This window comes from Ictidomys tridecemlineatus, chromosome 8 (assembly GCF_052094955.1).
Source record: "Ictidomys tridecemlineatus isolate mIctTri1 chromosome 8, mIctTri1.hap1, whole genome shotgun sequence".
Classification (NCBI taxonomy): Eukaryota; Metazoa; Chordata; class Mammalia; order Rodentia; family Sciuridae; genus Ictidomys; species Ictidomys tridecemlineatus.
Genome location: NC_135484.1, coordinates 7,053,668 through 7,069,443, shown reverse-complemented (window position 1 = coordinate 7,069,443; position 15,776 = coordinate 7,053,668). Strand labels below are relative to the sequence as shown.

The 15,776-nt window shown below is 40.8% G+C and overlaps 1 protein-coding gene and 1 long non-coding RNA gene across 9 annotated transcripts in view; one reads left to right on the top strand and one right to left on the bottom strand.

Annotated features, from left to right (window-relative positions):
• Positions 1–1,343: 1,343 nt before the first annotated feature.
• Positions 1,344–5,792, bottom strand: LOC144365961 (uncharacterized). Of its 2 annotated transcripts, XR_013424701.1 has the most exons (3): positions 5,464–5,792; positions 4,036–4,105; positions 1,344–2,900 (listed from the first exon to the last, which is right to left on the bottom strand). It is a non-coding gene; the product is annotated as an uncharacterized LOC144365961 (long non-coding RNA). The 2 variants fall into 2 exon arrangements; XR_013424700.1 differs by having other exon boundaries at positions 1,344–4,105.
• Positions 5,793–6,213: 421 nt separating this feature from the next.
• Positions 6,214–15,776, top strand: part of Map3k4 (mitogen-activated protein kinase kinase kinase 4) — a 101,367-nt gene continuing 91,804 nt past the window's right edge. For 5 of the 7 annotated variants that reach the window (XM_078018790.1, XM_078018789.1, XM_078018786.1 and 2 more), the window contains exon 1: positions 6,217–6,496. In XM_078018790.1, coding sequence (XP_077874916.1) covers positions 6,375–6,496 — 122 coding nt within the window. In that variant the 5' untranslated portion in view covers positions 6,217–6,374. Of the gene's footprint in view, positions 6,497–15,776 lie in introns of all 7 variants that reach the window. The other 2 variants (XM_078018792.1, XM_078018791.1) reach the window with 1 other exon arrangement.

Here is a 15,776-nt window from a genome sequence, read left to right as displayed (position 1 = left end):
GATGTTGGACTTTTAGCCTCCAGATCTGTGAACAATGCATTTACTCTGTTTATAAATCACTCAGTTCCAGGCATTTGGAAAAAAACAAAAACAAAACAACAACAACAACAAAAAAACTAGCAGCACAGGCTTAGATAGACATCAATATCTCTTTTGGAGAGACACAAAGAACCCACAACTCAAGACTCACCACATACCTGTTAGTTTCACTGGAAGGAGGCTTAATTATCTTTGAACTTAACACTTCCATCTTCTCTTTGGGTCACCCCCTTTAAGCAGGGGTCTGTTATCTGTCTTAGCAGAGTCCTGCGTCTATTCACTTCCCACAGCACCCACAGCACTTAGGAGCTTGTTAAAAATGCAGACTCTGTGGTGCCAGCCAAACCTGCTGAATTGGGAATCTACCTGGCCAGGTCTCTAAATGACCCACATTCACTTTAGATTTTGAGCAGTAGTGGTCTAAATAACAGTAGTCATCTCCTTTTTAAACTCCTCGTTGTTGAAGACACACAGTGCCCTTTGTTTAAATAGGAAAATGAAGTATTAAATATTTTCTTAAATACCTTATATATATATATATATATATATATATATATATATATATATGGAGAGAGATATGAATTTGAGGTAAAAGTTCTAAAGTTATGATTTCAAATTCTCTTAGTTTAATCAAAACCACTCTGGTCAAGTCTAAGTTCTCAAACACACCATGAGAAGAAAAATCAGTTCAAGTCTGCATGGAGTCATGGGAGGAAGGATTAATCTGGAGGGTGGGGAGTTGGGGAGAAGATTTTTTATTTTTGTCATTTTGGGAGACAACTGTAAGATAGTTGTTCTTAAGTGTCAAATCCACTTATTTTATGCAGTCCCAGATAGGCCCCTGGGTTAGACATAACAGGGAGGCAGATTTGGAATTGTTACAAACATTAATTTCCTAAGCCTGGGAGTTGTCAAAAACATGGCATATATTGCCTTATGAAACTGGAAGATTCAAGCCTGGGACACTTTTGTGACTTATGAAAAGTCTTGTTCTGAGAAGGGCAGTTTTGATGGCTTCTCAGGATGTTTCCAACTCAAAGAGTTCATGATGTTGCAAAACCACACTAAAAATGCAGACCTCAAAAGGAGGAGTCTGATTTTCTGGAATTTATTTCTGGCCTTTGGTTACAAGTCTGTTGGTTCAAAATGTTTCTGATGTGCACCAGAGCCATACCTCATAAAAATCGGGGCTTTAAACTCCATTTCCGTATTTATCCATGACTCCTTTTCCCTTACTTCAAGCACAGTAATATAAAAAGCCTTGTATTTGTTAGTGTCAAGTGTATATACAAACACAGCCACTGTCAACGTAAGTAAGAATCAAGTTTATTTCTGTTCTTCGTAAGATGCTTGTCATTAAGAGCTTACATGTGGTACATTGCTTTACCCTTCATGCTGAAATGTTTACTTTTAAGTGTAGTTTTTCTTTCTTATGTGTGTCTACCTTAGTAGTCTCTGATTGTTAGAATACTAGCTGCATTAAGAACAACAATAAAAACTGCCTCTGGAGACTTCTCTTAGTCTACATGTACCACAGAAATTTTCATCCTGGGTTTATTTCCCCAATTAGATCCATGCATGCATACATAATCCAGTTCATTTCTTCAGCAGATATTTAGCTGAACAGGTACTATGTACAGAGAGTTATTGCATGTGCTAAAGAAGTAATAATTGGCCAGAAATGGTGCCTGCTATTGAGAAAGAAAGACACATGTAACCACCCACAGGAGACAACAGTGTTTGGGAGAACAAGTGACCTTGACAGACAGAAGTGAGGGTCAGAAGCTCCTGGCACAGGGCACCGAGTCATCTCTCTTCTCTTCTGTGCCTGGTTCCACATCCTGCACAAAGCACATACTGTTGATTTGAAGGGATCTGAAGATAATTTAGGAACTGCAACTTGCATTTTCACAGTTCTGCCAACTTCATACCTGGTTATTCAGAAGGAGAAATGAAATACAGAGAATCAGGCAAGAGCCCTGCACCTTGCATTTTCACAGTTCTGCCAACTTCATACCTGGTTATTCAGAAGGAGAAATGAAATACAGAGAATCAGGCAAGAGCCGACTCCCTCAGGGGCTTCGCCAGCTTCGCCTTGCTGTGGCAGGAGCTTGAGAGGTGAACTGAGAAGTCAGAGCAGGAAAGAAGCCATGCGGGTTCCCTAACTCTGCTTCTCCTGCCTGCATTTCTAGAAGGAAACGAAGAGGCTGTGAGCAGGCTGCACATGACCCTCCGCTAAACTCTCACTATTCACACATTGGACTCCACTTTCCCTTTGTTAGTTTATTCCTTTGGATAAGAATAACTTTTTTTTTTTAAGCACATAACCTTTAATTCTTTGTTAATGATTCGAAGTCTTCACCGGCTCAATGTATACTGTGTAAGAGGAGAATGTCTGAAATAAGTGCTGATTTGTGTCCTGGTGGAGAAATAACAAAAACAAGTAAATCACCTCTCAGAAAAACAACACAAAGCAGTAGAGGTCTTATCTAAGTTCCCACTATTCAGACAAGAAGGATGACAAGGACTATTTTTAAAAAGTGCACTAATTATGTTTTTTTCATATCCAATGTTTCTTTGTGTTTAACTACTGAGTAGAAATAGATGTCCTTGTATCATTATGGGGAAAAAAAATCCATGTGTCAAAGTCCCCCATGAGGAGTTGAAGATTTCATTGCTCTTTCACAGTCTTCTCTCTTTGGATATGCTGGAGTGAAAATGAATCGGCCCCCTGTGAGCATCAAAAGACGGGGATGTCTGCACTCTTTCTGCCACTGCAGAGCTGGGCTGAGCCCCTGGGAACAGAGAGGGCCAGGGGCTGGTGAAGTCTTGAATCTGGGTGGAAGACTTCATGAATATCACTGGGAAGAGGGAAATGCATTTAAGTAAAATGCAGCACCACACTAATAATAATGTTCAAAACTATAATCTTGGAGTTTTTGTTTTCAAACAACAAAGACATAACCCTATTTATTGCATAGCTTGGCACAAAAATTCGCTTTGAATCATTTTGTGACAAAACCCATAAAATTAACTTTTGGCTAATATACCAGCCTTAATGCTATAACAACGGTCTTTGCACTAATAGGTACATCCAATAGTTTAAATAATGGTAGCCTGTGTTGAAGGTTTGTTAGTGTTTAGGGAAAGCAGAAAAACACATACATATGAATATGTAACTGGGTTCGAGTATGTGTCAAAATTGAACTTTCAACTAATTGTAAGCAAAGTTAAGAATGTTATGTACCTCCATGTAAACTGGATCTTTAGGAGAATTTTAGCTTTTAATTCATTTTTTAAAAGAGATTCAATAAAGGCTATGTGAATTTGGTCTTGAAGATACAGGGAGAAGCAATTCTTTGAAGATTTTGTTGCCATTGTTTTTAAGAACAAAATTAAAGGCAGAGACCAGCCATGTGCTAAATAGTGACATAAGTTTAGAGATGAAAACCTAATTATGAGAATAGCTCATTAATGTTAAAAGAAGCACCTCCTTGATGAATGTAACTGTAAGGAGGACAATGGTCTCTGTGTCTTCCTTAGTTCTTATGTGGGCTCTTAGTTCTTACTTGGCTGGATAAGAAACCCAATTAATACAAGAGCTGGTTAACAAGAGAAAAGCACAGATTAAAAAAAATCGTACATGTATATGGGGATCTTGACAAGAGAGTAAAGTTCAAAGGAATGACCAAAGTATGATGCTTTTATACTTTTTAGACAAAGAACAATAAATTTTAGGGAAAGACAGGACAGATGGCATATAGACTAGAGTAGTAAATTCTAGGGATTTAACTGAAATAAAATGGGGGAGGGTCTGTAGAAGTTGGTGGAAAACTAGAGTCACTTCAGAGTGTGTTTATTTAGGTGCACTGAGCCCCACTGCCAGTCTCAGGTGATCAAGGATTGTTTCCCAGAACTGCTATGTGAAGGATTGCTTTCCCTAAAGAATTTTCATGTTTTGGGCTGGGGATGTGGCTCAAGCGGTAGCACACTCACCTGGCATGCATGCGGCCCGGGTTCCATCCTCAGCACCACATACAAACAAAGATGTTGTGTCCGCCAAAAACTAAAAAATAAATATTAAAAAATTCTCTCTCTCTCTCTCTCTCAAAAAAAAAAGAATTTTCATGTTAGGTCAAATAGTCCTTTCTGAAGTCAAGTGACTTCAAAAAGACTGAAATAATCAATATACCAGTTGCATATTTTGAGATGGCATGTCCTTAACTCTGTCATAACAATATTAACTGAGCTCCTACTATATGTCAGACACTAGCTGGGCACTAGTGATTCTTGGTGGCTAGGTAGACCACAGAAGAACAAAGAAAGGCATCTGTCCTGAAGGGACATGGACTTCAGTGGGAAAGGCAGAAAAGGAAGGAAAGGAACCCTGGGTAACTGGGGGTGGATGCTGTGAAGGCCTGTCTGGAGCCCTGGGGAGAGGGGAGGCCTGGGGAGGGGATCAGCTAGGGAAATAGTGGGCCTGGACCCAATGTGGAGTTAGGTCAAAGTCACTGCACTTAAATTGCGTGTTTAGTACCACTTAACTTAGGTTTCTCCATGTGCTGCATTGTCAGATTAGTTACATGTAAAATTTGTTTGGATCTGGCTAAAATAGAACCCTCAAGTGGAAGGTGAAAAAAGGTCATAGGTCTCTCAAGGCTGATTTACATTTGGCCAGTGTCTTGTGTGCACTCTAGCTATCTAGTCACAGTTAACTGGAATGCAAGCCCTGAAGAGCACACAGTACAGAGCTTCCTACAGGAGAGGGGTTTATTGTAACTATTTAAATTTTTAAATCTCTAATACGCCTTCTCAGAAGGGTTTCAGGCTCAGCAAATTTTAAAAGAAAACTAGAGAACTAGAATTACAGAAAGTGGGAAATATTTGCAGAACTTTCTTCACACATCAAAAGGGAATTTAGTGATTTAAGAAATTATATGGTTTTTATTAAGATAAAGAAGTTTACTCTCCTTAAACACTCGTTTGTTTTTTCTCTCCTTTTATCATAAGGTTATTGGCTCCATTAGGGAAAGATTTGGTCTGTTTTGATCAATGCTCTATCTTCAGCAGTCCTCATGTATGCATTTAACAAGTACTTGTTGAATACGTATTGTTGAATAAATAAGATGAACATCAATTCAGAAATTCAGCACTATCTGGTCATAAAAAAAATACAGACTCTTGTAATAAAGAAAATTGAAGGAAGCAACTTAGCTACCAATAAATTTTGGAAACTTTTGAGTGCAACCTAGCTATCTTCTCAGCTGATCTTTAAGTCCTACCTCATCACGTTTAAATGTTTTGTTTTGGCCAGTTTTCTTACCAACATTTGCTCAGAACTATGTTTTACATATTTTGAGCTTTGGCTCAACCGATTTTTTTTTTTTTTTAACAGCGCATTTGAAGGACTAGAGGGGAACCTACTTGTTTAAAGGATGGTGTTTTAAAATTGACTTTGGCTTTCACTCCCTAGGAAATTTTGCAAATGTTTGCAACTTAAAGCTGTGAAGACCCGCGTGGTCTCTAAGGATAAACGAAGCATTGGAATTGCAAAAGTTTTCAATGTGTCTTAAGTAAACTTTACAGCTTCTTTTTCCTTTCACCCCGTCAGTGTAGGAACGCTGCGGTCCGCGTCTCCGGAAGGTCCACGTGGAACCCCGCGCTGGGTGACCAGCGGTCTTCGGTGCTCGCAGAAGTGGGGGTCCCTTCCATGGCCTGAGCTTCCGTAAACTTACTCCCGGTCTCAGGAAGCGGAGTTGGACCAGCGCCGCGAAGGCCCGCGCTTTCGTCCCTCCGCGCTGCGAGCGCCCGGGTGACATCATCCCGATTTCCGAAAGATGGGATTCAGGACGCCCGACCTTCGGCGGCGGCGATCCACTGGCTCAAACCACCAAGCACTTTGCAAGTCCCCGATTACCGCCCAGACGCCCAGCACCGCCTCTCCGGGGAGTCCTCGCAGCTCGCGCCCGCGCCCCGAGGGCCGCCCAGCACGTCGCACAGTCCAGCTCTGCACCACAGTGGCCGCTGTCACCAACCCAGCCGACACCTGATCGGCGGCGGGGAACCGCGCCCCTCCCTCGGCTTGCGCGTCCCCGCCCATTCGGATTCCAGCGCCCGCCGCCGCCGCCGCCGCCCACGGAGGCTTGTCCCTCGCCGCCCGCCGTAGCCCGGCGCTCGGCCGGCCGCCGTTCCCAAGATGGCCGCGGCGCGCTCGGGTCCTGCGGCGGGCTAGAGGCGGAGGCGGAGCCGAGTCACTCCCGCACTTCGGGGCTCCGGTCCCTCGCGCCAGGCTGCAGCTTACTGCCCGCCGCGGCCATGCGGGGCTCCGTGCACGAATGAAAGAAGCCGCCGCCGAGCTGGTGCCCCCTCCCGCCTTCGCCGTCACCCCTGCCGCCGCCATGGAGGAGCCGCCGCCGCCGGAACCCGAGCCCGAGCCCGAGCGCTGCCTGGCGGCGAGGTGAGTGGCGGCGGCTGCCGACCGCTCGCAGGAAGCGGGTCGGGTCCTGGCCCGAGCTCGCCGGGGCCGAAGGGGGCGTGGGGAGGGAAGCACCCCGGCTCCGCGGCGGCAGGGCAGGGCGCGGCGCAGCCTGGGGCCGGGGCGCCGCGGCCGAGCGACCCCTGCCCGGCCCCGCGCAGCCGCCGGCCCGCCCTGCCCTGGATGCCGGCCGCGCCGCCGCCCCCCGGCGCGAGCTGCTGCAGCGGCCGCGCCGAATTCCTCTCCGCCGGCCCAACCGCAGTGGCCCCTCACTCCGCCCCCGTCCGAGGGAGGGAGCCGCTCGGGAAGCCAGTGCGCCCCGCTGGCGCCCCGCGCGTCCCTCCTTCCCTCGGTTTGCACCGCGCCCCCGGAAGATGCCGGCTTCTTTCGCGGGGAAACTGCGCTGGGACTGAGCAGTCGCCTGGCCTCTTGGAGGGCCCTTTAGTGTCCTGTGGGGGAAGCGCTGTGCAGATTGTGGCTCGCACGTGCAAATAAAGTAAGCATTGATTTGTGAGAAACTTTGCCACCGCTGGAAGCTCTGAGGCGAACTTTGCTACGCAGAGCGTTGTTCCACAGAGACGCTGTTAATTATGTTTATGTCATTATTTTTTTGATTGGGATAATAAATGCACCACAGCTAAGATTTCCTCTCTTATGTGCCTGTTTGTGCGTCCAAATGCCCTCTTACTCACTGTCCTTTGCATCGCAGAGTAAATTTGCAAACTACTGCCCCCTGTCCCCTGTAAGAAAATACTGACAGCACCTCCCATCTTACTCTCTTGCTGTATTTAGTTCTAGAAATAAGGCAGTTAGGTGTGCTCTTTCTGTTTTTCCTGCTTAAGGAAATTTTAAACAAATATGTAGTCATATTTAGGACTGAACGCAGGAGACACCTTCTTGGTTGTCCTCACTGAATTGGCCCAAACCAGTTTGATTTTCAGTAAAGCTGTTGTTACTTTACTTTTCTTAATTCTAAGAAACCTCTGTATAAAGAACAGACTTCTCTAATATAAAGAACGACTTCTTTATATTAGAATATAAAGAACGACTTCTCTAATAAAGAGCGGTATAGCATGTAATGAGAATTACTTTTGAGTTTATCTAGCATTCTTTAGAAGTTTTGTTACATTATTATATGTGTTAATTCAATTTCTGAGCAATTTTGATCCCTTTAAGCTTTTTAAAAAAATAATTGTGAACACTTATTAATTGCTTAAAATTCTTAACACGTATTAAATTACTCATTTAATCTTTACACCACCCCTGTGAGGTAGAACTGTTATTATCTCTTTTTTACATAGGAGGAAACTGAGGCACAAAGGTTAAGTATCCTGCCCAGAGTTCACAGTTGGTAATGAGTAAAGGCCAGGCTGTATAGGCCATGCCTGACCCAGGGTGAGGAAGAGGTGTGATTTCCTTATCCACACACCAGAAGTTAATATTCTGTTGAACTCTACTCTGGGAAAGTGGACCTGAACATTCAGAGGTAAAAATGAAAAGGGCAAAGAAACAAAAATGTGCTGTAAAAATGGCTGCTTTTCCGTGATGAAGAGAAACCTTGGTATTTCTCTCTTTGTTATAATAAAAATAGGTCAGGATAATGGGCTTTATCCAACTTTAAGTGAACAGCAGTGTACGGAACAAAAAGATCTTAGAAATATTTTTCTTAGCAACATTGCATTTAATTTTACAAAAGCAAATCTGTGAAGCAGATTACTTGATAAAGCTGTTGTTTTGCCTTTATTATGCCCTCATTGTTACCACCTTCTCTTCAGAGCTGACCTCTGACAGACTTCTTGTCAATCTTTGATAAAGAGATGTTGCATGAGTTCCCCAGTTGTTTATTTGAATTTATTTTATGTTTTTAACTATTTTGAAGAAGCTCAATGTGCATATTGAGAATGTGCTAAATGCCACTTTTTGGCACAGTGGAGACCAGTAATGTGGTTATTTGTGCTACCAGGTTAACTGGTTTGTGATAGGCCAAGATAAAGCTATCCTTGTTCATCTACTTTATGTCTGTCATTGATTAGGAAGGCTGTATTAACACAGGTCTTTTGTAGAAGTCAGCCCTGTACGTGTTGGCCTCCCAGGTTTTGTGGCAGATACCACTGCAGATGCCATCTAGCCCATCACATCTGCCTGGTGTGTGCGTTCCTTCTGACAAGAGTTACGCAGTGACTTAATGAAGAACACAACAGGTTGAGAAGTGATAGTACTCTATTGTAGTTTTACTGTGTTGTGGTTTGGCTGTGAGGTGTCTCCCAAAAGCTTATGTGTGAGACAATGTAAGAAAGTTTGGAGAAGAAATGATTGAGTTGTGAGAGCCTTAAACCCAATCAGTGAATTAATCCCCTGATGGATTAACTGAGTGGTAACTGGAGGAGCAGGCATGGGGGGCATGGCTTTAGGGCATACATTTGTATCTGGGGAGTGGAGTCTCTCTTTCTGTTTCCCTCCACCACACTCTTCTGCCCTGTTCAGCCTCACCTCAAGCCCTGAGAAATGGAGCTGGCCTTCTGTGGACTAAGACCTCTGAACTGTGAGCCCCTAAATAAATCTTTCCTCCTCTACAGTCGTTCTGGTCCCATCCTTTTAGTCACAGCATCAAAAAAGCTGATTACAACATGAAGCTTATTGTCAGTCGTGGATATTTCTTGTCCTTATTTTTGGTAAAGAACTTCTAATAAGGACAGCTGTTGTTATTAGTGATTAAGCTTTGAAGTCAACATTCCTTATAATTTCTTTTTCAAGCTTCTGGGGCAGTTCTGTGAGGATCCTGAAATGACTAGGAGAGCAGTTAGAAATTATTTGCAACAATTTACCTTTGTGATTTCTTGGATTTGTGCACTTGAAGAAAACACAACAAATTGAATATTAAGTCTGATGTAAAGCTCCTGTCTAACATTTCATTTAAAATATTTATGTTAAATATGGCTTCATTGTTCTTACTTACCTTATATATCAGTGATCTTTTATTTTATATAATGGGTTTTTATGAGTTCATTTGAAAAAATGGGTTTCACTACTAAAAGAGTACTTGAATATCAGCACTCTAAGCAAATTGATCTCTCTAACTTGAATGCTTACTTTGAGCCTGCTTGTTTCGGTCTTGACACTGGATGTTGCCAACCATCAGAGAAGCTGTTCACGGAGGGTTGGTGTTGCATGTGCCTCTAGACCAGTATAACAGTAGGTGCCCTTGGTGGGGTGGCTTTTGACAGAGGAGTCACAGGCAGCAGTAACAGAGGACTCCAGTGGGGGCAGAAACTTTATGTTGACTCCATTCTGATTCCCTTTAATTGCCGGATTGTTGGAAGTTGCTCTACTTCCCTTCCTGTATGGTCTCTTACTGTCTTGTAAATCTTGTTCTGAGCTACTGAAACTTGGGGCTGTGAAGGTCTTGACACTTAACTGGATACACTTGCCTTAATAACTTCCTGTTGCTTAGTAATTCCTCATTCCTTAGTGATTATCTTTTCACTCCTAGTGTCCTTTTGTCTTAGCATTCTCATTTGACCAGGTGGTGTGTATTCTGCTGGAAATACTTTCTTAAAAAGAAAATGGAAGAGATGTCAGAAAAGGAGATTGGTTGACAATTGTAGGCCATGATAGGCTGCGTCACCTTGGCAGGATGAGCAAGGTCCGTTCACTGGGCCTCAGCTTCTCAGACATGCTGCTTACTTAGCTTGGTTTGTGCAGTGACTGTCAGTATGTTCCCTTGCCTGTAAAAGACAGAAGTATAATTAAAAGATGGATTGGTTAAAATGACATTAGTAAGGAAAATCAGTTGAGGGTTCTAAGTGACTAATGGTAGTAGACCAGGGAGATTGGCACAGCCCTTGCTTTTTGTATAAGACACAGGGAGACAAAGTCTAACTCTTAGGTTTTAATTTTTCTAGGTTTTACTCTGGCTGTCCTCCCACTCTGCCTGCTTCCCTTGTTTGGATTATAGTATGTTTATTATTATCATTATTTATTTTATTTTTTTGATACCAAGGATTGAACTCAGGGACACTCATCCAATGAGCCATGTCCCCAGCCCTATTATGTATATTATTTAGAGATAGGATCTCACCGAGTTGCTTAGCTCTTTGCTGTTGCTGAGGCTGGCTTTGAACTGAGTTCCTCCTGCCTCAGCCTCCCTAGTTGCTGGGATTACAGTTATGCACCACAGTACTAGACCTATAGTGTGTGTATTTTTAATTTTCAGTCTTACTTTAATTAAGTTATGACAGACATTGCTTTTCATGCTTTGACTTAGGGTTTATTGTATCCTTGTCCCTTCAAGATATTTATGTAAGAAAGCGTTCAGTGGTATGGTAGAATTTTACAAATATATGTCTCAGAGGATCACCTTATTGTTTCTACTCTTTCCATTACCTCCCTACCTCCCATTAAGAATCCTTTGGCATAATTTCTGAAAAAGGTGTGACTAAGATGTCAGTGGTTGGTGCTTGCATACAACTTTTTGAATATTGTGTTTAAAAAGGATTATGATCGTATGTGGTTTTTCTGGATTAAAATCAAGTTAAAAAATGAATTCTGTACACCTTTTAAAAACTATGTTTTAAATAATATCTAGTGGCATGGGAAAATATTCATGATGCATATCTTTTAGGTGGAACTGCATTTTTTTTTTTTAAGATTCTCAAGTACTTCCAACTGTGTAATATAACCCTCACATGCAAAAAGCAGATTACCAAACAGTATTTATAGCCAGGCATGCTATAAGGTAAACGCCTCTAATTCTAGTGACTTGGGAGGCTGAGGCAGGAGGATTGCAAGTTTGAGATTAGCCTCAGCAATTCAGCAAGGCCCTAAGCATCTTAGGGAGGCCCTGTTTCAAGATAAAAATTAAAAGCTCAGTGGTAAAGCACCCTTGGATCCAGTCTCTAGTACAAAACAACAACAACAACAAACCCAACAGAAACAAACAGAATTTACAGAAATAGCAATCCAGATTTGAGAACCTGTTTCTCCACCAGTTTGTCCTACTCCCTACCATCCTTTTCCTCCACTTGGAAGCATCCTGTCTTTACTGTAGCTACATGGTACAAATTGGAGCTGCCTTTTCTTACAGACTCCTGGCTCTAGGAATGGACATTGATCCAAGCCAGAGTAATAGGTTCTTTCCTAGGGTTTTTCAAATTGAAGCTGGAGGGAGCAATTCTCATTTTAATAACTGAAATATCTTTTGTGAAGACATGAAGCTTCGGTCGATCTTGTGGAAAAGCTGTGTAGTCTCTCAGCCAGTGATGTTAACCCCCAGAGAAAAGCAGGGAGATGAAAGAGGTCTTTGACCAGTTAGTTGCCTCTTATGCTATATTTTTTTTTCTTGATTTGGCAATACAAACTAATTTTCCTTTCTTAAACTATGAACTTGGGCTTCTTAAAATTCTAACTAATAGTATGATTCTATTTTTAAAAGTATCCACCCGCATCAAAAAAGTAAAAAGTGAAGGGTTACATGCCAGTTTTTCCCCCCAATTTTTTAAAATGATGAACATGTTACATGTTTTATTTTAAAATGAAAATCTAATTATAGATTTTCATTTTCTTAAGTAGTACATTTATACTTTTAAGTCTCCTTTACTTTGAATTGTTACTAAAAATTGAAATAGATGAGATTCCCAAATTTTAAATGAACTTAAATTTTATTTGTTTTTGGTCTCTCAACATCAGAGCTGAATGTAGCAAGCTGGTGTTCTTTAGTTATTTAGCTCATGTGGGTAACAGAATTTGCAGATTAGAAACAACTTCAGTAGTAACAGAAAAAGGTCTTGCTTTTTGATTTTTTTTTACATTTATAGAACTATTATTTAAAATCTATAATTGTGTTTCTCAGCATGTTATATTAAAATGCCTTCTCCTTTTTCATATTTGAAATGACTTTAAAAAAATATTTTTAGTTGTAGATGGACACAATACCTTTATTTTATTTATTTATATGGTGCTGAGGATCAAACCCAGTGCCTCACTCGGGCCAGGCAAGTGCTCTGCCACTGAGCCACAACTCCAACCCTGAAACGACTTTATTTTTATGTGAACATTATTCTGCTGGAAAAAATGAGATATGTACAGTCTAAGATCCCTACAGACCTCAGGCTTGGGTAACAGATTTTGTCTTTTAATATTTATTCACAAACAAGCAAAATGAAAATTTATTTTGACTTAGGAGCATATTCACTTGTCCTATTTTACAGACAACAGCAGGTATATTAGTCTCTTGGATCATATAGATGCCACATACTTATAAAGTAGCAGGGCATCTCTTAAGAATATATTAGGCCTTTTGTCAAAAGTATTTCATAAACAGACTTCATTTCAGCATTATTTCAGAAGGGGTAAGCTTTCTATAGAGAAAAGTAAATGTGATGCTTCTAAGCTGATGGGGTTGCTGTTTTTGTTGGGAGCTATTCTGCATGTGAGCAGACTGTTTGGCCATATTGCTGAAATAACTGTATGTGGAACTTTCTAAATAGAGGACAGCTAGTTTACAGATGTCAAATTAGTAGAAATTGCCAACCTTTTTAGTCTTTGAGTGGGGGAAATTTTGAAAGAAAATTTGGTACATTTTTATTTAAAATTTAAAGTCTTATGTAGGAAGATAACTTACCTTGTTTTTCTCATAACAATTTTGGCATTAGCTTGTTAAATATGTAAGTATTTAGTTTTTACTCGAGGAATTACTCAGTTACCAATGCAAGTCTTACTGGGTAGGACACTTAATGTTCATTTTACCCTATTTATTCCCAGCCACTGCTTGTAAGAGTTACAAGAGATGAGAGTTGGGAGGGACCTTAGAGGCCATCTCTGCTGTGCCTCTCATTTCACAGGTGAGGAAACCTGCCTAGAGAGGCTGCAGCTGCCCCAGGTCACAGCTTATAATCAGTTCTGTAGGCTCTTGCTTCCCTTTCCCTTGAGTCATCCTGTGCTCTGATTAGGGACCAAAGCCAAAGGTGTTCTTTAGCCACCTGGCTCACCCAGCCCAGCTCCAGCTCAGGTCCACAGGAGCAGGTACTTTGCCACTGAGCAATGCTCTTTTTTTTTTTTTTTTTCTTCTCTAGATTAATTTGACTTTTTAGGATCAAGTAGAGGGGAAGGATTCATTTTCAGAGGAAAAAATATGTTGAGGAAAAAAATGAAATTGTGCCGGGTGTAGTGGCTCCTCCTTGTGATCCCAGCAACTCAGGAGGCTGAGGCAGAAGTATTGCAATTTCAGGACCAGTCTCAGCAACTTGGCAAGGCCTTAAGCAATTTAGTGAGACTCTGTCTTCATCTAATAAATAAAAGGGCTGGATGTAACTTAATGGTAAAGTGTCCGAGGTTCAAGTCCAAATACCTAATAATAAAAAATAAAAAAAGAGAAATCCCAAGCTTATTATACACAACTTTTTTTTTCCTCTATGAACCTTTAGTTCACAGAATAAAGAGCCATTGTTCAAACCTTTTTAGATAAGTTATTCTTTTCTGTGATGTCTTTAGTGCAAGCAGGAATTAAGATTAGAATATCTGTCAGTGGTATTGGTTTTAAAATCATGGTGGTTGAGACTACAGTAAGAAATGTATTTTGCAACAGCATTTGTGTGCTGTACAGCTGAAATAAAAATCTGTGAAATAATATTCGACCTTGCAATATATGATGCACTCTGATAATTCTTATTCTGTTCTTAAAAAGTGTTCATCATGATCTAAATTGATTTTACTTCCATAAATGGTTTTTAACCCTTGGCTTAAAAAACATGGTTCTGCTGAAAAGGAAGGATGCTGTCATGCTTTGTGCCTTGTCCCTTGAGACTTGAGTCAGAAGAACAAGTACAGTATACATCCACTAAATGGTCAAAAGGAATTTTGAAGAAGTTAGGTAAGATTAGAATCGGAATACTTTTTCCTTGAAACCAGCATTGTTTGTTCCCTGAAGGCAGGAGTAGGAATGCATCTTAGCCTTTCTCACCCTTTTGCTGCTTATGCTTACACTACAGGAATCACAAGACCAGTGTAGAATTTGAGATTAAGTTAGGGTAGAATTAGGGTGGGAATATGTGAGTGCTTTAGATGATTTGTTCATTTTCCTCTAAAACAAAATGGCGTAGTCCTTGAAAAAAAAAATGGAACTCCTTTTTCTTTGTCACACATGCATATGTGTGTGAGTGTGAGTGTGTGTGTGTGTGTGTGTCTGTTGTGTGTGGGTATTTGTTAGGGGAGGGCAGTTTCATTTCAGGTCTTAAGCAATGCTTGCTTTAGTGTCAACCTTGATATCTCCCGCTTCCCATAGATTGGAGGTCCTTCTGTTTACATCCGTAGAGCCCCCTATAGTTTTGTGTCATGGTGCATGCCCCATTTGCAGTAATTTGTGCTTATGTCTGTTTTGATGTCTATATCTTACTGATGTCTTTTGCCATCAGTTCACATGAAACTAATAATAGGGATATTGTTTTGCTTAATTTCATATCCAAATTCCTGGCACAGTAGGCTCTCTCTGCGCTGATGCTTGTTGGATGGAGGAGGCAGAGAACATACTGGTTAGAACATAGGCTTCAGTATGAGCCTTTGAATCACTTTTTGGTTACTAGCTGTATGATTGGGGGAAAGTTATTTAGCCTTTCTCAGTCTTTTATTTTTAATAACTTTCTAGGTTGTGATTAAGATTTAGTGAAACAATACCGTGTATATAGTAGGTGTGAGCAATCATAATTACACTTGTGCTTTTTTTTTTTTTTGGTTTAGGTGAAAAAGGGGAAATCTCATTGTAGTTAATTTCCTTAAAAAATCATCATATGTGCATTAAAGCTAGATGCATTTTTAAAATAGCTGCAATAATCTGTTATTAAGACTTCCAACCCCATGTCTGCAGAAGGCATAGAAATGAAAAAAAGTGTTTGGGGACTCAGCTTTTCCAAATTCCCTTTTTTTGCTTCCATCGTGACTTATTTTGCATATTATTCTTACAAGAGTTTGGAATTCTGACTAGCTTTTGGAAGATCATGAATCATGCTACTGAATTAAGAAGTGTAATACTACTGGTTAAGCTACTTGTTTAGATGTCTTTCTCATTGGAAGTCCTTTTTAAGTTGTTCATTTAACTTAATGTATTTTTATTTAGATTAATGCTATTTTCTTTTTTTAAATGTTAAATGCTATAGTTAAAAGTAGTGTTTTTTCAGATTGATCCAACTGCTGCCTCAGAAAAGTTAAGGGGATCTGTTCACTTAAAGTAAATCAGAAATCTCTCTGGTTATGAACGAAGCAGAATTCCATT